This window comes from Carlito syrichta, unplaced genomic scaffold, assembly GCF_000164805.1.
Source record: "Carlito syrichta isolate Samal-C Ts95f unplaced genomic scaffold, Tarsius_syrichta-2.0.1 Scaffold314292, whole genome shotgun sequence".
NCBI lineage: Eukaryota > Metazoa > Chordata > Mammalia > Primates > Tarsiidae > Carlito > Carlito syrichta.
Window position 1 is genome coordinate 148,592 of NW_007258388.1, and position 22,925 is coordinate 171,516.

Sequence of the window (22,925 nt, forward strand, 5' to 3'; positions counted from 1 at the left end):
TTTTATTCCACTGTGGTCCGAGAAGGTGCATGGTAGAATTTCAGTCCTTTTAAATTTTCTTATGCTTGATTTATGGCCAAGTATGTGACCGATCTTAGAATATGTTCCTTCGTAATACCCACAGCTACTCAAAGGAAGAGAATAATTATGATGAAAAGTAAATGAATCAGATTATTGTTTGTATGTGCATAACCATTAATCCAGTATATATTCTTTTGAAAAAGACCAAGAAACTTGGAGAAGAGAAGTAAGTCCTTAAGAAAAAAAACTGATAACTATCTTTTTATATTCATGTTTAATTTATTCATAGTCCTATCTTTGACTGCTACTAAGATGACTTCAGAACCATTTGGGGCACTTGTTTACAAACCTTTTATTGATTTCATTGGTAACCTAATTTGATCTCTCTGCTTTGGAGACATGGCTTGGATGATCTGGTATTCCATTAATAAAAATCAAGCACGAGCTTAATAGAAGAAGAAATTTTTTTTCACAGAAATAGCATGCAATTGCTAAGAAACATTGGCTCATTTTAATTAATTTACATTTTTCTCTCCTATATTTCATTCTCCCTCAGTCTTCCCTTCTACATGGAAAAAATTTTTAAAGTGGATGCTGTCATTCTGGGGAGGGAGAAGCAGTGGCACCTATGCTTGCTTATTACCAGATGCTGTACTAAGCTCTGTGAATATGAGATAAGCAAAAACCTAACTCCGTTTCTCAATGGATGCACAATCTATTTAGGAAAGCAGATATCTACATAGTCATTCCAGGATCATTATTCAATGTGATTAGTACACATAGAGTTACATAGAATGCTATAGAAGAATAAGTAAAGGGATAGCCAATTCTGCCTGGAGAGTTTTGGAAAGGGATCTCAGAAACTACATTGTGAATGGTACAGAGATATGGAGGGTGGTTGGTGGTCAGACCTGTCTTCGTCTGCTACTTCTCGGACTTGGCCTTTGGAGGTGAGGGGTGGCTGATCTAAGGACAAGAAGCCGACCATGAACCAAAGCAGAGTCTGAAGGAGGCTGTTCACAGAGATGGACTCTAACAGGGGCACACCAGCATGGGTTTGGGCCAAATGCCAGAATCAAGGCCACTCGTGTCACATGCAGAGCTGGAAAATTCATGTGATCTCATCTGAAAACAAACAAGAGCAGAAATGAGGCTCAAAGAACTGTCACGACCAGGACAGGCTGATGAGCACCAGCCAGCTGACTGAGGTATAGCTTAGGGTTTTACAAAAGGCATCCATGCTTTATAAGAGGAGAGGAAAGAGACCAGATTACCAATTTTCTAGATCCTCTAAAGAATCGTCTGCTGCTCGCACCATCTGCCTCAGTGCAGAGAGAATCAGAATGTCCTTTTCGGGGTTCAGCTCCAACTCAGAAGCATAATTTCCAACCATCAAAATATTAGAAAGAGGAATTCCTAGCATTCTGTTGACCGTTGTTATCTGTGGAAAATAGATTTAAGAAGCACAGCCTTATATTTTAAGTCTGACAGATTTTTAAATACAATTTAAGAAAGAAACCAAAAAGCAATGACTTGAGAAATTCTTTTCAGAACATCGTTATAGTTTATACAATTACAGTTTTAAAGTGGGACATAAACTTGAAATAAGCAGGCACTTACTCGATCCTTCATTTATCTGTGGACATGTTGTCTGAGAACACACACAGGAATATGAATACAATACCATTTTAATAACATCTGGTTATAAACAGCATTCATTACCTGGCTTTGAGCAGTCATCGATTCAGCCATGTTTAAAAAGTTGTTTTGAAGAACTTCTTTCCAATTCCTCACTTTAGTAAGCAAGGCTACATGTGCCGTACCTGTAAAAAGTAGATGAGCTATCACCATTAGCAATTATAGTATCATAATTGGCAATGCATCAAGTTATTAAATATGTGCAAAAACAACTCTTGAGAGTGATTTTAAGAGTTGGAGAATGAAATATCCCTAATAAATCAATATGGAGCCTGGAGCTTTTCTCATGAAGAAATAATCTTTTTCTTCCAACGTGAGAGATTCCTTTTTTGTGTGTGCGAGAAAGCAGGATTTATTGGGAGGACAGAAAAGCTTCCACAGTGGGAGGGGACCCGAAGGGGTTGCCCAAGGGATTACTTTTAAAGGCAATTAGGTTCACAGTATGTTAGAATAATTTACTATTTCATTCAAATAGGATGTTTTCAAATAGTCAAGGGAAAAAAGTGATTGCTGGACCTTGGGGACTAAAAGGAACCACAAGAAAGAGAGGAAGTGAGGAGGGTTGTGTATGAGCATTTATAAATGCAAACAGCACTGATCTTATAGTTCCATGAAGCATTTGCTGCTTCTCCTTCAAACCACAGAGATTAGATTACTAAATCTCACTTGGCTTCTCAACAAGTAAAATTTCTGCTATTCTAATAAGTACTTCTGAGGAAAAAAATAATTATAAAATGGAGCAATTCAAAAGCCAGTTAAGGAAGCACAGAGCTTCCTTTACCAGTGCTTTGAGTATTTCTCCCTAACAGAAATATGCTTGTGACTCCCATTGCTAAATGATTGACTTTTCCATCTTCTCTTCATCCAAGTTTCAGTAGAATAACTAGGAAAGGCAGTTCTCAATTGACATGTATAATTTTTTTCAACCTCTGTTCCAATGTAATTCTTCTCTTTCAGATGTAATGCAATGTCCTCTTAGAGGTCCTAAGTCAGCACAGTTCACTGCATTCAACATTGCCACTCAACATACCCAGCATGGTGTGTAACCCTCTGTCCTTGAAAAACTCTTTACAAAACTTAGCACTTCACTGAGTCTTAGCCCAAACCCATCCTAATATTAGAGATGGTAAATGCTTATATATGCTTATATATGCTTATATGCCTACATTTAACATATCCAGTGTTTACTTCTCAGACATTTGTAGCACAGTTTATTAAGTTTATACACAGTCTATTAAGTTCAGATGCAGAACTTATTGTCCCCATTTTGCAGAAAGGGAGAGTAAAGTTCAGTGCACTTAAGTTAACTGGCTCAAGATCAAAGTTGATGTCTATTTAAAAACCAGGTTCATTTAACCACTAAGATTGTGCTCTGTACATTTTTTTAAATTTTTTTATTTTAAAGATGTGGGGTACAATTCAGGGTGAGGTATACAAATGTTCATTATGCAGGTACTCTTGTTAATGAGGTATGCCTCCCCTCCCCTGGCAGTTTCCCACTATTACCAATCCCTTCTTTATAGTATTTTGATAACTGTTCAAGGTCCACTTATGAGTGAGAACATGTAGTACTTGGTTCTTTGTTTCTGTGACAGATCACTCAGTATTATAGACTCTAAGTGCTCAATACATTAAATACCATAGCACTTTTCAGAACCTAAATACGAGGGTCTTTCTACTGATATGCTAAATAATGAGGCTCTAGAGAATAAATGCCCAAACAGTCCTTTCCATTACAATTGTTTGGAAGTTCAGTGAGAGGTTTTCCATTTCCGAACCAAATGTTGTAGACCTCATTTTCCTTTTTCTTCACACAACTAAGTAGACCTAAAAACTCTCAACATTATACATAAATGAAACATAAAAGTTAAAAATTGGAGAGAAGGAAGACTGGCTAGATAGCTTGGAACCCAAGAAGCAATGCAGAGACTAGTTCCCTTGGCATTCTTTCCACTTCATATGTCTCGGATTGGCTCCTGGAGAAGCCCATAACCAGAAATGCTCATTAGAACTGATAAAATAGAAAAGTGAAAGCAAAACCTGTTCTCTTTAGCCAAAGCATGAGAAAGGGGGCAGCCTAGCAAGACAGAACACTTTCAGCCAATAGTCACACTCCCCCTGCCAAACACCCTAGAATTCATCTCAGCCCCACCCATAGAAGTGTCTTTTCCATCCCCAACCCTCACCCCCAGCCAAGGTAGTATCAGAGAAGAAAAGCAAATAGGAAGTCAGGACATTTATACCTGCACTGTGCCAGAGTCTCATAGCAAAATATCAAGTGATCAAAGATACAATTAAAAATCATTGTCACACCAAAAACCAAAGAAAAAATTAACTTGAATGAGAAAAGCCATCAGAAGATACTGATACTAATGAGGTGATGACAAAAATGTTGGAATTAATTGGCAAGGATTCTAAAGCAACTACCAGAAAAGTGCTTAACAACTAAGCAGAAACATGCTTAAAAAACGAAAACCAAAAAATCTCAGCAAAGAAATTGAAGATATGAAAAAAAAGAAATTGAAGTTATGAAAAAGAACCAAAGAAATTTTAGAAATAAAAAATATCATAACCATAATGGAAAACACTATATATACGCTCAAAATAGAATGGAAAGTAAAGAATAAGTGAATTTAAAGCTTTAACAATAGAAATTACTCATTCTGAAAAATAGAGCAAAGAGACATTAGATAGATAGATAGATAGATAGATAGATAGATAGATAGATAGATAGAAGATAGATAGCTAGAGATAGATGGTAGATAGATAGTAGGACTGTAACAAAAGATCTAGAAATGATGTCCCAAGACTACCAGGGCAGAAGAGAGATGTCAGGGCTGAAAATAATTAAAACAAAGATATAACTACAGACTGGAAGAAAATATTTGCAAGCCATATATCTGACAATGGGCTCATGGCTAAAATTTGTAGATCTTTTAAATTTTCATCTTAAAAAGCACAATTAATTTAATAAGAAAATAGTCAAAGACATAAAGAGGCATTTCACTGAAGAGACTACATGAAAAGCAAATAAGCACATAAAAAGATGTTCAATGCTATTAATCACTAAGCAATGCAAATCAATACCATAATGAGATATCACCACACAACTATTAGAAGCGTTACAAAATTTTAAATAGCAACAATATCAAATACTGTAAAGAATGCAGAAAAACTAGATCTCTCATCTATTGCTGGTGGGAATATTAATATGGTACAGCCCCTGATAAACTGGAAGCAATAAAATATTTTTGATAGAGATTGATTAAACTGTAATATATCTATACTTCAGAATAGTACTCAGCAATTTAAAAAAATGATCAATACATACAAAGTCCCAGATGGAGGCCAATGGGTATTAGGCTAAGTCAAAAAAATCCAGTCTCCTAAGGTTGTTCTCTTAGATAACATTTTCAAAATGACAAAATTATGCAGATGGGTACAGTGACTGAAATCTATGAAGCGATGGAATAGCCATGTTCTTGATTATAGTGATGGTTACATAAATTTGCATGTGATACAATGATGTGGAACTACACACACAACACACAAACACACACACACACACACACACACACACACACACACACACCGTTTCAATATCAGTTTCCTGGTTGTAATCTTTCAGGTCTAGCCACATAGTATAGGAAGATGACTCCATATCTTGAAACACAGGAAAATCATACATGATAAAAAATAGTAGAGCCGATCTAGTCTTTAAGGCCTGAAGGTAAGGATCCAGGGCATTACTTCATCAAGACTGTGAATGATACCTACCTGCTCTGACTATGGACCCAAAGCTCAGAAACTGGATAAAGAATACATGGGACTTCTCTGTCCTCTCTTAGCAACTTCCTGTAATCTATAATTATTTTGAAATACATGTTTATAAATACAGTGAGACTCACCGCACTTTAATACTTCATTGTGAACTTGCTTCAATTTTGCCTTCATTTTAGAGGAGAGAAGGCCAACAGAGTAGATGTCTAAGACATAAACCACACAGTGAATCCGTTCCTTCAGTGATGGAGAAGCAATAAAGGAAGAATCCTCAGGTGTAATTGGTCTGTGGGGGTTAAACTGTTGTAGAAACAGAAGGTCACATTCAGAATTTAGAGTCTCTGCTTAATTTTTTGAGGCACACTTCTTGTTTCTAAAACACTGTCGCCATAAACCCCAACCTGAAACTTTCTCTCCTGCCTGCCAGCTACACTTTCCCCAAATTCGTTAATAATTCCTCCTCTATACTCTCTTTCCACTTGTGAGTAGAATGTTATAATCACTCTCTTGTAAAAAAAAAAAATGTGTTGCTTTCGTCAAAATGATAATTATCCATTGTAAATATTTCAGGAAAGTACAACAGATGTTTGTAAGCTAACTTCAAATCTTAGTGTTCAGAAATAAATATCCTTCTCATTTGTTAAATACAATTTAAGACTCTTGTCTAAGCAGTGCATGCTTAAATGAACTCATGGGTAGAGAGAATAAAACAGAGCAAACAATACTTAAAATGCTATTTAATCTAAAATCCTATAATTCATTCTAATTTTACAGAAGAAAAATTAACTGAAGTGAGACAAAAATATCAACTTTCAAGTTAATGTCTCCTTACTATAAAGCAATTATCTTTCTACGATTAAAGAAACAGATTACAAAACAGTGTAATAGTCTGGAAAAGCATTGTTTCAAAACCACATATTTCAAGGTTGGACTGGAGGGAATGAAAACCAAGGGTGTCACTGTGCCTTAAACTCTCCCATCTCTCCACTCTGCTCCTCTTCCCTTTATCCTTCTGCCTTTTTTTTTCCTTAACAACATTGTGAACTCCTTGAGAATAAGGATTGTGTTGATATTCTAGTTTAGTGTTTGGCACAAATTAAGTTTTTAATAAATGGCTTTTGAATGAACAAATGAGTCCACGGGGAAGGTTTCCAATTAAACACAGTTGGGAGGCAAAGGAAGTGACTCTTAAGAAATCGAGGCTGATTCAATGATACCCACCCCAGAAAGAAAGGTAATCATCCTGGTTAGCTTTTGGAGAATTTAGAGTTCATCACCATCTTATTTCATCTTTCCAGCCACCCTATAAGATGGACACTATTAATACCTACATTTCACAAATGAAAAAAGAAAAAAAGACTTCGACAAGTATGGAGCTTGCATATGGATACACGTGTTATTAGCAGAGCCAATCTTAGGATCTAGGTATTTAGTAGTAAAGCCTAAGCACTTGTGTTATAACATCACACTTCAACAGAAAGTGGTTACTTGTTCAAATATTTTGTCCATGTGATCCAAAAATTACAAGAGATTAAAGTACTACTTTCTTATTAGTTTGTATCATTGTAAAGAGTGATTTTAAAACAATATCCCTTTTATCTTATTCCTGGAAGCTGGATGAATAGAATCCTGCCCTTTGCTTTTATTTCTCAATGTGATTTAAAAAAAAAAAAAGAACAACTGTTACTCTACTCTTCTAACATAAATACTTCTTCATTTAAAGTAGTGTTGGTTGATGTTGGAACCACATTATGGTGGTTAAGATCACCTTAAGAAGTAAAAATTCAATGGACGATATTGACGAAAATGACTGGAAAGGTTTGGATATTGAAGAACACGTACCTGATATCTGTCTGACACACATCCTTTTAAGATGTAGGGAATGTCACCCATGCACAGTCCTGTTCCCTCTTCATAATGTATTCCCATGGAGTCACACAACATAAATGGTAGAGGTTTTCCATCTCTTCCATCTTTAACAGAATATATCCTATACTGTTTAAAAAGAGATATCAACTGTAAAAGTTCATTCTTCAACTAGCGTTAAAGACACGATGAAGGCAGGAAGGACAGAGACTGGTTACTGTTTCAGCACCTTGGATCTCAAACATTTTGGTTTCAGGACCCTTTTAGGCTCTTAAAAATGGATAAAGATCTCAAAGACATGTTATTTACCTGGGTTATATCTGTTGATATTTATTAAATTAGAAATTAAACCGGAAAATGTCAATGTTTCTGTTTTTTAACTAAAAGAGAATTATATATCTTTATCATGTACAACATGTTTTGAAGTATATATACATTGTTAAATAACTAAATCTAGCTAACTTGCTTATGCATTATCTCACATATATATCATTTTTGTGGTGAGAACATTTTATATTCACTTAGTCATTTTTAAGAATACAATACATTGTTAACTATAGTCACCATGTGGTGCCACAGAGCTCCAGGACTTCTTTCTTCTATCTAACTAACTGAAACCTTGTCTCTTGTGACCAACATACTCCCAACCCCTGCCCCCAGTTGCCTTAGACCCGGAACATTTGACTCTCTACATCTATGAGATCAACTTTTTTACATTCCACATATGAATAAAATCATGAGGTATTTTTCTTCCTTTTCCTGGCTCATTTGACTTAAAATAATGTCTTCTAAATTCATCCAATGTTGTCACAAATGACAGGATTTCATTCTTTTTGTGGTTTAGTAATATTCCATTCTATATATGTACCACATTTTATTTATTCATTCATCTGTTGAATGACATTTTCGTTGATCCCATATCTTGGTGATTGTTGAGTGTGGCTGTAATAAACATGTAGACATCGCTTCGACATACTCAATTCTTTTCCTTTGGATATATACCCGGTAGAGGGATTACTAGATTACATGACAGTTTTATTTGTAATTTTTTGAAAAGCCTCCATAATGTTTTTCATAACGTCTGTACTAATTTACATTGCCACTAACAGTGTGTAAAGATTCTCTTTTCTCCACATCCTTGACAGTACTTGTTATCATTTGTCTTTTTGATAATAGATGTTCTAAAATGTGTGAGGTGATATCTCACTGAGGTTTTTACTTGCATTTCCCTGATGATTAGTGATACTGAGCACCTTTTCTGAAGCCTGTTAGCCATTTGTAAGAAAAATATCTTTTCAGGTCCTTTGCCCGTTTTTTGCTCAGGTTTGTTTCTGTTGTTTTTTTTTTTCCCTCTTGCTATTGAGTTGTTTGAAATCTTTACATATTTTGGCTATTAGCCCCTTATTAGATGTATCATTTGCAAATATTTTCTTCCTCCTTGCTGGTTGTCTCTTCAATTTGTTGTTACCTTTCCTGTGGAAAAGCTTTTTATTTTTATCACATTTGTCTATTTTTTTTTCTTTTGTTGCCTGTGTTTTTGGGGTCATATCCAAAAGTTATTGCCCAGACCAATGCCATGGAGATTCTCTCCAATATTTTTTTCTAGTATTTTTATAGTTTAGGGTCTTACATTTAGGTCTTTAATCCATTTTTGGTTGCCTTTTTTATATGCTGTGAGATAGGAGTCTAATTTTATTCTTCTGCATGAGGAAATTCAGTTTTTCCATCATAATTCATGGAAGAAACTATCCCTTTCCCTTTCCCATTGTCTGTTCATGGCAACTTTGTTGAAAATCGATTGCCTATAAATGCATGGAATTATTTCTGGGATGTCTATTTTGCTCTATTGATCTATGGATCTAGTTTTTTCTTAATACAAGTATCATGCTGTTTTAGTTACTACAGCTTTGAAGTCTATTTTGAAGTCAAGTAGTGTGATGCCTCCAGCATTGGTTTTCTGTTGTTCAAGATTGCTTTGGCTATTTAAAGTCCTTTGAATTTTAGGATTGTTTTTATATGTCTGTGAAGGATGTCATTAGAATTTTGATAAGGATTACACTGAATCCGTAGTTTGCTTTGGGTAGTCTGGACATTTCAAAAATATTAATTCTTCTAATCATTTGGCGTGTGATATATTTTCATTTATTTGAATCCTCTTCAATTTCTTCTGTCAATGTTTTATAGTTTTCAATTAGAGATCTTTCACCTTCTTAATTAAATTAATTCCTAAGTATTTTATCATTTTTTAGCTATTATATTTATTTTCCTGTTTACTTTTTATTTTTCTGGAGAGATGAGGTCTTGCTATGTTGCCAAGGCTGGTCTTAAACTCCTGTGTTCAAAAAATCCTCCCACCCCTGCCTTCTAAAATGCTGGAATTATGGGCCGGGTAGCTATTGTAAATGGGATTGTTCTCTTAATTATTTTTCAGGAAGTTTATGACTATTGTATAGAGACACTATTGATTTTTGTATGTTGATTTTGTATTCTTCAATTTTACTGAACTTATTAGTTCTAACAGTTGCTTTTTTTTGGTGGAATCTTTAGGGTTTTCTAAATGTAAGATTATGTCATCTGCAAACATGAACAATTTAACTTCTTTCATCCTAATTTGGTTACCCTTTATTTCTTTCTCTTGTCTAACTTTCTGGCTGAGACTTCTAGTACTATGGTGAATAGAATTTATGAGAGTAGTATCCTTGTCTTTTTCCTGATCTTAGAATAAAAGCTTTCAACTTTTCTGAAGTGAGTATGATGTTAGCTGTGGGTGGCCTTTATTATATTAAAATATATTCCCTCTATAAAATATTTGTTGAGAGTTTTTATTATGAAAGATTGTTCAATTTTGTCAAATACTTTTCTGAATCTATTGAAATGATCATATAGTTTTGCTCTTCTTTATGTTGATGTGATATATCACATTTATTGACCAACATATTCAACTACCCTTGCATCACTGAGATGAATCCCACTTGTTCATGGTGAAGCCCACTTGATCATTCTTTTTAAAGCTATTGAATTTGGTTTGCTAGTACTTTATTGAAGATTTTTGCATCTATTGTCATCAAGAATATTGGCATGCAATTTCCTTTTTTTCCCTTTTTTCTGTGGTGTCCTTGTTTGACTTTGAGATCAGGGTAATGCTAGACTTACAAAATGAATTTAAAAGTATTCTCTCCTCTTCAATTTTTTTTGAAAGAGAATAATTGGTATTAGTTCTTTAAATGTTTGACAGAATTCAGCAATAAAGTCATCAGAGCCTGGACTTTTCTTTGATGGGAAACTTTTTATTATTAATTGTATCTCCTTATCCATAACTGGTATGATCAGATTTTCTATTTTTTCAAAATTCAATATTGGTAAGTTGTATATGTCAAGGAATCTGTACATTTCTTCTAAGTTATCCAATGGTTGGTATATAATTGCTTATTATAGTCTTTTAAGGTCCTTTTTATTTATGTTGCATCGGTTGCAATGTCTTCTTTGTCATTTATTTATTATTTATTACAGTCTTTTCTCTTTTTTCTTAATCTAGCTAAGGGTTTCTCAATTTTTTTGTCTTTATAGTAAAGCTACTCTTAGTTTTGTTGTTTTTTTCTAAATATTTTTTTTTGCTTCTATTTCATTTATTTCTTCTCTGATTTTTATTATTCCTTCCCTCTACTGACTTTGAACTTGGTTTGCTCTTTTTTTTTCTAGTTCCTTGAGGTATAATGTTAGTTTGTTTATTTGAAATTTTTCTTATTTCTAATGTAGGAATTTATAGCTATAAACTTTCCACTTAGAACTGATTTCATTCTATTCCATGGGTTTTGGTACGTAGTAGTTCAATTTGTGTCTGTCTCTACTTGTTCAAGTTTTCTTTTTAATTTCTTAATGGACCTATTGTTTGTTCAAGAGCATGTTGTTTAATTTCCATTTTTTTTTAATTTTCCAAAATTCATATGGAAACATAAGTGACCATGAATAGCCAAAACAATCCTTAGCAAAAGAAACAAAGCAGTGTGAGATAGGAGTCTAATTTTATTCTTCTGCATGAGGAAATTCAGTTTTTCCAGACTTCAAACTTTACTATAAGGCTACAGTAATCAAAACAGCCTGGTATTGGTACAAGAACAGGTACATACACCAATGGAACAGGATAGAGATTCCGGAAGCAAAGTCTCAATTCCTCAACCAACTCAACTTTGACAAAGCCTCCAATAACAACCACTGGGGAGAGGAGAACCTATTCAATAAATGGTGCTGGGGAAACTGGCTGACCATATGCAGAAGATTAAAACAGGACCCCTACCTATCACCATACACAAAAATTAACTCTAAATGGACCAAAGACCTAAACATAAAACCTCAAACTATAAGAATCTTAGAAAGCACAGGAGTCATCCTTATGGAAATTGGAACCGGGAACAAATTCCTATTCAGAACCCTACAGGCCAATACCTTAAGAAATAAGATAGATAAGCGGGACCTCCTCAAATTAATAAGCTACTGCAAAGCAAAAGAAACCATCAAGAGAGCAGGGAGACAGCCCACAGAATGGGAAAAAATATTTGCCAAATGTATATCTGACAAAGGCCTAACATCTGGAATCTACAAGGAACTCAAACGTGCTGAAAGGAAAAAAAAAACCCCTTTAAAAAGTGGGCAAAAGACATGAATAGACACTTCTCAAAAGAAAATATATGGGCAGCCAACAGACACATGAAAAAGTGCACAGTCTCACTCATTATCAGAGAAATGCAAATCAAAACCACACTGAGATACTACCTAACCCCTGTGAGAATGGCCATCATTAATAAAACAAACAGCAACAGATACTGGTGAGGATGTGGAGAAAAAAGAATGCTTCTACACTGCTGGTGGGAACGCAGACTAGTACAACCTCTTTGGAAGACAGTGTGGTGATTTCCGAAAGAACTAGAAATTGACCTTCCATATGACCCAGCAATTCTCCTACTGGGAATATACCCGGAGGAACTCAAATTATTCTACAAAAAAAGATATCTGTACATGTATGTTTGTTGCAGCTCTATTTACAATAGCAAAAACATGGAACCAATTGTTGGTCATCGAAGCTGGACTGGATAAAAAAAAGTGATACATATATACAATGGAATATTATGCAGTCATAAAGAAGGACAAATATATGGACTTTGCAGCAACTTGAATGGATTTGGAGTCTATCATGCACAGTGATTTATCACAGAAATAAAGAACTTAGTTCCATATGTTCTCACTCATAAACTGACCTTGTACAGTTATAATGCTATCAGAAAGCGATTGACAGTAGTGAAAAACTGTTGGGGGGGGTAGAATTGGCAGTTGAGGGAAATTGCTAGGGGAGGGAGGGGCATACCTCATCAACAAGGGTACTTGCATGATCAGTGTTTATATACCTAACCCTAAATTGTAATAAATAAATAATAAACAAAAAATTTGTTTTCTTATTTTTAACGTAGGCATTTATTGCTATAAACTTTCCACTTAGAACTTATTTTGTTCTATTCCATGGGTTTTGGTATATAGTAGTTCAATTTTTGTCTGTCTCAATTTGTTCAAATTTTTCTTTTAATTTCCTTATGGACCCATTGTTTGTTCAAGAGCATGTTGTTTAATTTCCATGTATTTTTCCAGTTTTCCAAAATTTCTTGTCATTGATTTTTAGTTTTCTACCAATGTGTTCAGAAAAGACACTTGATATGATTTCAATCTTCTTAAATTTGTTGAGACTTATTTTGTGGCCTAACATATGTTCTATCCAGGAAAATGTTTCATATATAGTTTTGATGAATGTGTATTCTGCAGCTGTTAGACAAAATGTTTTGTATAGATCTCCTAGGTCCACTTGGTCTAGTGTTGTTTAAATTTGATGTCATCTTACTTATTTTATGTCTGAATGATATTTTTGTGGCTGAAAGTTGAGTGTTAATGTCCCCTATTATTGGATCGTGAATCGTCTGTCCCTTTAGATCTGTTAATATTTGCTTTATACATTTAGATATTCCAATAATAGCTGCATATATATTTATAATTATTATATCCTCTTGATAAATGAATCCTTCTATCATTACAGAATGACCTTCTTTGTCTCTTTTTACAGCTTTTGATGCAAAGTCTATTTTATCTAATAAAAGTGTCGCCTCTCCTACTCTCTTCTGGTTTCTATTTTCATAGAACACCTTTTCATCTCTTCATTTTCAGTCTATACATGTCTTGATGGATGAAGTGAGTTTGCAATAGGCAGCACATATTTGAGTCTCATCCATTCAGCTACTCTTTGTATTTACATTTACATTCAGGGTAATTATTGATATATAAGGACTTACGATTGCCATTTGAACAACTATCCACACATTATTTTTTAACCCAGTGCACTGGTCACTTGAAAATATTGGTTATTGCCTTATCCAGATCTTCCAAATATTGACATATTTTATTGTACAATATAAAATAATCACATTTGTTAATATAACCACTAATTCCATCAGATAAGTCTTTAAGTGTTGGAAAGCTGTCAAGTTTAGAGTAGTGGGTACAAGTTTCTCAAAATTTTAATGTTTTTTAAAAAAAACTCAAATTTTATCATTGGCAGCAAACACTGTCAGGTTTTGTTTTGTTTTTTTTTTAATTGTTTTAAGTGGTAGGCTCACTTTGTGCATTTTCATTAAAATGTCTGCCAAATATTCAAGTATGAGTAAGCAAGTCTGTCAGCTGTCTCGTCTAGTAAAATGATGTTATGTGAAGTAAGTTCAGCTCACAACTCAATCAGTCCAGTCTATTTCCTGAAAACAACTGTCAAATTTCAATGTTCATAGAAGTACATTATGTCTTTCATTTTATCACACTGGATATTTATGTTCCCATTTTATCACACTGACTACTAAAATTATATGTATTCTACAGTTGAGTTTAAATAAAATCATTAATTATTATTGATTCATCAAGGACATTCTTAAGTAAAACTGGCATGTGGTAGCCTTTTTTTTCTGCAAGTCAGTCATGGGGAGAAATACAACTACTAGTAGTGTGTGGTGCCGCTGCTTGATTCGTGCTAAAGTGCTATGGCAAAACTATGCTGTATAATCCATTAAAGTGCTAATAAACTAGAACAGATGAAAAAGCATTCTTTAGATTATTGCAAAATAGTTTTGATCTCACAAATCCCTTAAGGTGTCTTATAGAACCTCAGGGGTCTACAAACTTCATTTTGAGAGGCACAGCTTTAACCAAATCTCATTTTCTAGGTAAACACACTTCATTTGATCCCAAGTATATTTTTCAGAATACCTCTGGAGATGTTTTATTTGTTGGTCAGATACACTTTTTTTTTGCATTGGAGTCTCACTTCGTCCTTCCAAGTAGCTGGAACTACAGGTGCGCGCTACCACGCTCGGCTAATTTTTGATTTACTGTAGAGATGAGGTCTCGCCAAGTTGCCCAGGCAGGTCTCGAACCCGCGGGCTCAGGCAATCCACTCACCTCAGCCTCCCAAAGGCGCCGGATTACAGGCCGAGCCACCAAGCCCGGCTCATATACACTTTCAACATAGGCAACAAATATGGAAGATTTGGGAAGAATTTCAAAGAAAAGCACTTCTCAGAAAGACACCAGGCAGTACTTAATTGCAATTCTTCCATTTGTGGTGCTGGCAAAGGTGTAAATATCAACTCCCAAATCAGGAAGTGAAGAAACCTTTGACAACCTATTGTAATCCATGATGGAGTAAAACTCCCATTGGTCCATGAAATGCCTAGTAGAGTGGTCTTACCGGTGCTTCAAAACGAAAGGAATTGCACAAAGCATTAAAGTACACTGTTAAATTTCAAGAATGCAAAAATGCACTTTCACAGTTTCATAAACCATTAATTTGCATGTGTTACAACTTTAATCTTCAGAGGAAAGGGTCTCTAAACGATAAAAATAATCTGTTTCTCTCATAAATTCTGCCCTATATTTCTTCAATTTATATAGTACTTATATTTCATTTGGATTTCAGTATCTACATGTTCTTAAAACATTATCTTTGAGGTTTAGAATGTAAGAATACAGAGAAATTCTACCCTGAATAGTACCTCTATTATAGCATATACCACATTGAGTAGTACTTATTTGTTTATTACCCCTATTGGTCTCTGAGATTTCTGAGCAATGGGACTAAGTAATATTATATTTTGGTCTCCAATTCTTTTTTTTTATTATTTTAAAGTTCAGGGTTATGTATACAAAAGTTTGTTATGCAGGTATCCTTGCTGATGAGGTGTGCCCCTCTCTCCCCTGGCAGTTTCCTACTACTGCCAATCCCTTTCTTATAATATTAAGATAATATACAGAGGAACCCAAATCATTCTACAAAGCAGATACCTGCACATGCGTGTTTGTTGCAGCTCTATTCACAATAGCAAAAACATGGAACCAACAATGTTGCCCATCGAAGCTGGACTAGATGAAAAAAATGTGGTACATATACACAATGGAATATTATGCAGCCAAAAAGAAGGACAAAAATATGAACTTTGCAGCAACTTGGATGGATTTAGAGTCTATTATACTCAGTGATCTATCACAGAAACAAAGAACAGAGTACCATATGTTCTTACTCATAAGCAGACCTTGGTCTCCAATTCTAATGCAATATTTAACAAATAGAAAATTTCAATCAATGTTTAATAAATTAAATTTTTGTTACAGTATCTTGCCTTGACTTTTGAGACCAGACTGATTTTAAGATAAAGCCACTCCAGCGGATAGTATCTCACCAACACCAAGAAACAAGATGTGATTCTTGAAAGTCCTAGAAAATGGTTTCAGTTATTTAATGTGACACAAAAGATAAAATGAGCTGTTACTGTTTTATATTATGCTAAATTTTACTTTGACAGTGCACAACACATTCTTCCACAAATGACAACAATGTTAGGTTGTAGCAATCATAGAAAAACACAGACATCCTAAATTTTCTATTCTTTCCCATTATTTTTTGTTTTATTGTATGATAGCATTGACAAGCAAAAACCAGAAATAATACTTTAGATAAATATTGCACCCTAGTTTTAAACCTTTTGAGCAAAAATTAAGAAATCTTTATCAATACTTATTTTTTAAGTATATTTGTTTGTAGAGAAGATATTTTTTGGAAGCCCATAGATTTCCCCTTCAATTTATCTTTCAAAGTGTGACTCACCAAAGTGAATTGCTGTTTTGCTTTTTATGACCATCTCTTAGAATGCTCTTATATAATGAAAAAAATACTGTCTTACATAGCTCTCATTTTATTACAAAAAAAGTCTTTCAATCCAGATAAAATTATGTAGGGCATTGCTGACATGGACATCAACTATAATGGTCAAAGATTGGTACAAGCCTTAGAAAATTGTAGTTTTTTACAATGTGCACCAAAAAGCATTTTTTGTCACTACTTCTTGCTTCTCTGAAATTTGAAAACTCTGTATATTTCAATGGAGGCAATTCTGATTCAACATTTACTCCTGTTTTACATTTGAATATGTGTTTAATTGCAGATTGGAAAGTGCTTTACATTCTGAGAGAAAAGGGCAATAAAAGGCAATAGCTGTAATTTATAAAATAAAATAATCAGGGAATCCTAAAATAATTTACCTGTTCTGTAATGCCAGAGTCCTCATATCCCACTGTGGCTTGGCGAGTCACATGGCCATGAAAAACAGACTTGACTGAATTGAAAAAACTAGACTTTCCAGATCCAACTGGACCCAGCAAGAGAATACGTATTTCTGAAACCAAGTTTGCGTAGGGCTTGTAGGCTCTGAGGCTCTCTAGGAGACTATTTCTGTGCCTGTCAAAATGCAATCGTTAAATATAACAGCTAAATTTCCATAAAGAACATCTAAATTTACCTGAAGATTATTTTCCTTCCCTTAGAAGGGTATGACTAGTTACTTAATTATTATTTTGATAGTAGCATCTTCTATAATATTATTTGAAATGTCTAAGGTTATACATTTTTATGCTTGAAAAAAAATCATATTTTTACATCTGGGTAAAGTTAAACCTTAACCAGCGATCAAACTATTGTTAAACTATTAGTCTTAAACCACATCTAATGAGAAATATCCATAACACTGAAGATAAACGATCATTTTCACTAAAAATATATTAAGGAGAAATCAAAAGAAAATATATGCAATGTAACTAACTATCTACAAATTGGAAAAAGAGGATTTATTTTCAACATTTACTTAAGATTCTCAATAGATGTATTCTCAAGGAAAGAATCTAGAGAAATTATTCTAAAGTGGTTATCTAGACTCTATCTGGAAAACTCTGAATCTAAAAGTTACAAAGGGAAACATGAACTCAAATCCATCAACTGCCATCAGGTGACTCTTAAAAGTTTCATCATTGGTAGAAGTTTTGTTACTGATGTTGATTTAAACCACCATGAGCATTTTACGTTGATAACAGTATAACCTATTTTTTACAATTCCAAGTGACACAAATTTTATTATTACTGTTTCATTGTCAGCACCTTTTACACAATTAACTTAAATGAAACGAAGAAAAGATAGTTCAAGAATCTAACTTACGGTGTGGCGTTCATTATCCTCTTTTTGTAGCCTAGATCATCCTCAATTCCTATGGGAAGTAAACATAGCATAGCATAAGTTTTCTTACTTGTCTGATTAAATGTGGCCAAGTCTATCTTTTAAACAGGACATTGAGCCTGCTTGCATAACCCAGGCTGAGCTGTTCAGTGAGGAGTCAGGTTTGGCAACATACTAAGAGGAAGAGGACAGAAAATAGTCCTTTCTGCACATTAACTTGCTCTAGAAATTTTCACATAACTACGCCTGAAAGTCCTAAAGCTTATCTTTGGGTCATGTCAAAAAAGACCAATTCTGGCAGTAAGATTTTCTCTCCCCACTCCCTCATGTGTGTGTGTCACTTTTTCACTTTCTCTCCAACGTCTTCTCTCTCTCTATCTCTACACATATACTTCTCAACTTACTCTGCTCAAAGCAGCCAATATTTCTGGCTAATAACTTCATAATCTTTATATCCCAGAGGTTTCATTTTGGAATTTATCAAAGAGTATAAACTGGTATGAAATCTGATTGTTCCCCTCACATTTCCTTGTTCTTGTAGATAAATTTTTTTTTTTTTTTTGAGTTGGAGTCGTACTCTGTCACCCAGACTGGTGTGCAGTGGCCGCTCCGGGCCACTGCAGCCTCAACCTGCTGGACTCCGACGATCCTTCCGCCTCAGCCTTCCAAGTAGCTGGAATCACAGGCACGCGCTACCACACCCAGCTAATTTTTTTGATTTGTTGTAGAGATGAGGTCTCGCCAAGTTGCTCAAGCGGGTCTTGAACCCATGGGCTCAGGCAATCCACTCACCTCAGCCTCCCAAAGCGCAGGATTACAGGCTGAGCCACCGAGCCCGGCTTGTGGATCAATTATTACTTACCAAACATAGAGACTAGAATCAGAATGTAAGGTGTAGGATTATCTAATTTGACATACCTTCAACTCGAAAAATTTCACATTCCAAATATCACCGTAAGAACAAATTAATTTCTGTGTTACCACTGTATCTAAAACAAGTTTCTTTTTACTTGGATATAAAGAAAACATCTCCACATCAGATAAATAACCTACTAGTTGTTTATCAGCAATTTTCAGTGCTAGATTTAAAAGTAAAGTTTGCATTTCAGTTGTGTTATTTTTCTTTTGAAATGAAAACAAAAGGGAATTATTTGGCTCTTTAGAATCTTCATATAAATTAGAAAAATTTCCAAGCATAATGCCAAAAATAAAATTCCTAGTAACATAAATCATGGTTATAGTAGTTCCCTGGTTGCTATATCTCTGAAGCATATCTTCAATGGTATGTCCATGAACACTGGACTTATAAAGAAGACTCAAAGAAACATTTCCAAGCAGCTTTTGCAGACTCTTTTCATCAGTCCATGTCAAGCTTGTTGTCACTGCCATTGTTCTGTATCTAATGGAAAAACAATAATAGGTTGAGAGTTTGGTATAACATAGTAGATCATAACATAGATTTCTACTTCTAGTTTAAGTGAGTTCTTTTTTCTCTATTAAAACTCAAAGCACGTAGAAACAATACAATGAAAGGTAGAGATATAAAATATGTAAGTTAGAAATGAAAATATCGTTAAAATTTTTAAATCCCTTGACCAAATAAACTTCAGTATTAATAAAGAATAAAGAAAAACTAATAAAGCTATAATAAGAGTCAGCAAACTTTTTCTCAATGAGCCAAGTAGTGAATGTTTTAGCCTTTGTGGGCCACATGGTCTGTAGGATTATTTAATTTGACATACCTTCAACTGGGTCTCTGCCCCAGCTACCCAACTTTAACACAGTAATGTAGAAGCAGTCCGAGGCAATATGTAAATAAATATGTCTGTGTTCTGATAAATCTTCTCTACAAAAATAAATGGCTGGAGCACAGATAGTACTCTGACAAACCGTGAATTAGAAAATAAAACTGAGGAATGTATGTAGACAAAAGCTCACAAAAGAAGAAATTAAAATATGAAATGAGTTAACACCAATAGAAGTCCTATAGTGGTAGACTATTAGTCATCACAACAATATTTTGATGAGGAAAACTAGAAATGCAGGTTGAACTATAAAAATACATGTGTTTTTTAAAAAGCATTAAAGGGTTAGCAAGGCAGTGAAGAATTACGTTATTGGCAAAGATCTGGAAAAGAAGTTAATGCAAAGAGATAAGCTAAGCATCTGGGATCACATTTTCTTGAGGTGTTTCTGTTAAATTCAGAAGAGGCACTTGAGATGCTGAGAAGTTAGGCAAAGCTTTTCTTAAACTTACAGAGCTAGGGACACAAAAATTGTACTTTGGAATGCAATAAGGAGAGTGTCTTTGAAACCCTCTCTACAGGCTATGGGTTGGGATTCTAAAGAGATTCAGAAGAAGTAAGTGTGGACTAGAAACAAACAGTAATTTCATTTTCTAATAATCTCAATCATTGATTGGATTAAGGTGAACAAGAATTGCCAATGGCCAATGTTACATGATAGAAGAAAAATAAATCTTGTCTGGATAAAGAAAGCATCCTTCTAGCTTCAAATTATTCTACAATTTTTTTATATTTAATAACATTCATGTATCATGAACACATTTATTTTGGAGGATAAATAAAACATGATAGAAGGCCAAGAGAAAAAGCACATGACAAAAATAATCCCATACTTATACTAGAATTACCCACAGAGATTTTAAAAATTGCTATACTTGGTATGTTCAAATAACTAAAAGATAAGATTGGATGGTTGGCATTACAAAAATAAAAAGTACAAAAACAAAATGTAAACATACATATATATGTATATATGTATATGTATATATATACATATATATGTTGTTGATAATTAAACTAATACCTTTAATTGCAAGTTAGACACACTTAAAGGAAGAATTAGTCCAAAGAAAAGTTATCAGTTGAAGCATGAGACAAAAAGGACAAAAAAGAGAAAAGAGCAAGGGAACTAGAGAACAGAGTAAAATTGGTTAAGATATATGAAACTGGGATACAAGAATAAAATAAAATAAAATGTGCAAGTAGTCATAAAAACCTTATAAAGCAAACAAGTTTCAAACCATTTCAAAGTACTATAGTTTTGAACAAAAGTATAAGCTAGAAATAAAAAAGAAGATAACTGGTAGATCCCCCTATAGATTATAAAATAAAGAAATATACTTTATTTCCTAAATCCAGAACATAAGAAAGGACATCAGGACAGATGCAATAAATAATAAATAATAAAACGATCCTGAGATGAACAACTTTGTAGCAATAAATTAGAAAATAGGTAAAGTGGAAAAATTTTTAGAAAAATAAAACTTGCCCAAGCTGACATAAAGATTAATACAAAATTTGACTAGTCACATAGCTATTTTTAAATTTATAATTTAAGGCCTTTCACAAGAAAACTCAATAATCAGAGCCTAGTTTCTGAATTATACCAAACTTTGAAGGATATACAATATATACAATCTTATACATACTATGACAGAGAATAACTTCAATACCAAAACCTGTCGATGGCATTATAAGTGAGGAAAATTATAGGCCAATCTTATTCACAAATATAAATGCAAAAAATTTTCAGCAAAATATTAGTAAACTAAAAAAAGAAAAAAGGAAGCAGTGATAATAATGAGGAATGATAGCAGGAAAGAAAGTTCTAGACCCTTATTTCTATGAAAACAATAACTTAACAACAATACATGGATCAATTCCCTTTGTGAAAATTCAAAACCAGTCAAGAGGTTCCCATATCCCCATGAAATCAGCCATATGGAAGGTGGTAGAAAAAATTGTGACATTTCTTTTTCTATCATTCCTCCTCCAGCACAGTCTTAGGTGATTGAAAGGAAACTCTTAGCTCATGGCTTCTGCAGGACAATTTTCAGAGTGGCCTTGGACTGACCCAGCTATTCCCCTTTTCCCAGGTGTTGTTCCCAAGAATAACTGCAGAGTTATTTTCTGAGAATGCAAACATTCAAAGATAAGAGGGCACTGAATGGGACAATCTGGTCTCTGTTCCAGAGCCCCCATCCCAGAAAGAGAAAAGCCTTCAGTGCTGTATATCAGTGACTCCGTGTGGTATAAAACTCAGGGAAGACTGATTTCTGGAGTCCTTCGGGGGTGGTTCAAGTGAGTCATGTGCAGACAAGACTCTATCCATTCTAGACAGCTTTTCTGAGACTTGGAAGACCAGTTTGCAATGAATCCCAGTGTTCTCCTGTCTTTTGATGATGTAAGTAATAAACTCGCTTCATGTAACTCTTATGCATAGGCATTCTGTCTCATCAGATTCAGACAAATTGGTAACCAGGTCAGAGTAAATATACTTTACAGTGTCTTCCTGAGGAAGTAAAAAGAAGACTGAAACATATGAACAATATTCCAGTTTATCAGGTGGTCACCCAAGAAACTGTTTTTTGTCTTGTCTGCCTCTAAACACTGACAAAGAGATGGTTCCAAATTGAAGGCTAATTAGAACAAAGATGGCACTCACCCACCAAAGTCCTTACTCCAGCTCAGTACAGAACAAGCAGGTGAAAACATTCCACTCCCAGGTGTTCCCTATGGCAGAAAAGAGTTGGGAGTGTATATCTGATATTGTGGACTTTGATGGGGATTGGTTTTGACTTTTTACAACTCAAGATGCAGATGGGACCAGACATAATCTAGATGCCTAGGGGCTGCTAAGAATGAAAAAGCTGGATGATACGTTGCTGCTCTGGATAAGCCACAGTATAACAGACAGACACCAAAGGGAACAAGACATTAATAGCTTTTGAAACTAGAAACTGAAAAATACCTCCAATTAGGAACTTACATGCAGAAAAGCAGAGGGTTTGCATCCATAGAAAAGATTAAGAAGTCTCCAGATTCTCCAGCCAGACTAATTGAAAAAGTATTTTACTGTACAAAGCAATTCTTAAAGGATCTGTTTCTTCAAATGTGTAAAGATGAACATAAAACAAAAGGAACAGAAAGAAATAGGAAAACATGGCCCAAT

General features: G+C 34.4%; 1 protein-coding gene across 1 annotated transcript in view; it reads right to left on the bottom strand.

Moving 5' to 3' along the window:
- Nucleotides 1–686: 686 nt before the first annotated feature.
- IFI44L (interferon induced protein 44 like) overlaps nt 687–22,925 on the bottom strand; it is a 29,565-nt gene continuing 7,326 nt past the window's right edge. The window contains 9 exon segments of the mRNA XM_008071348.2: nt 687–1,146; nt 1,296–1,462; nt 1,744–1,844; nt 5,628–5,799; nt 7,342–7,494; nt 16,984–17,179; nt 17,931–17,979; nt 18,867–18,899; nt 18,902–19,347. Coding sequence (XP_008069539.1) covers nt 1,146; nt 1,296–1,462; nt 1,744–1,844; nt 5,628–5,799; nt 7,342–7,494; nt 16,984–17,179; nt 17,931–17,979; nt 18,867–18,899; nt 18,902–19,337 — 1,308 coding nt within the window. The 5' untranslated portion in view covers nt 19,338–19,347 and the 3' untranslated portion in view covers nt 687–1,145.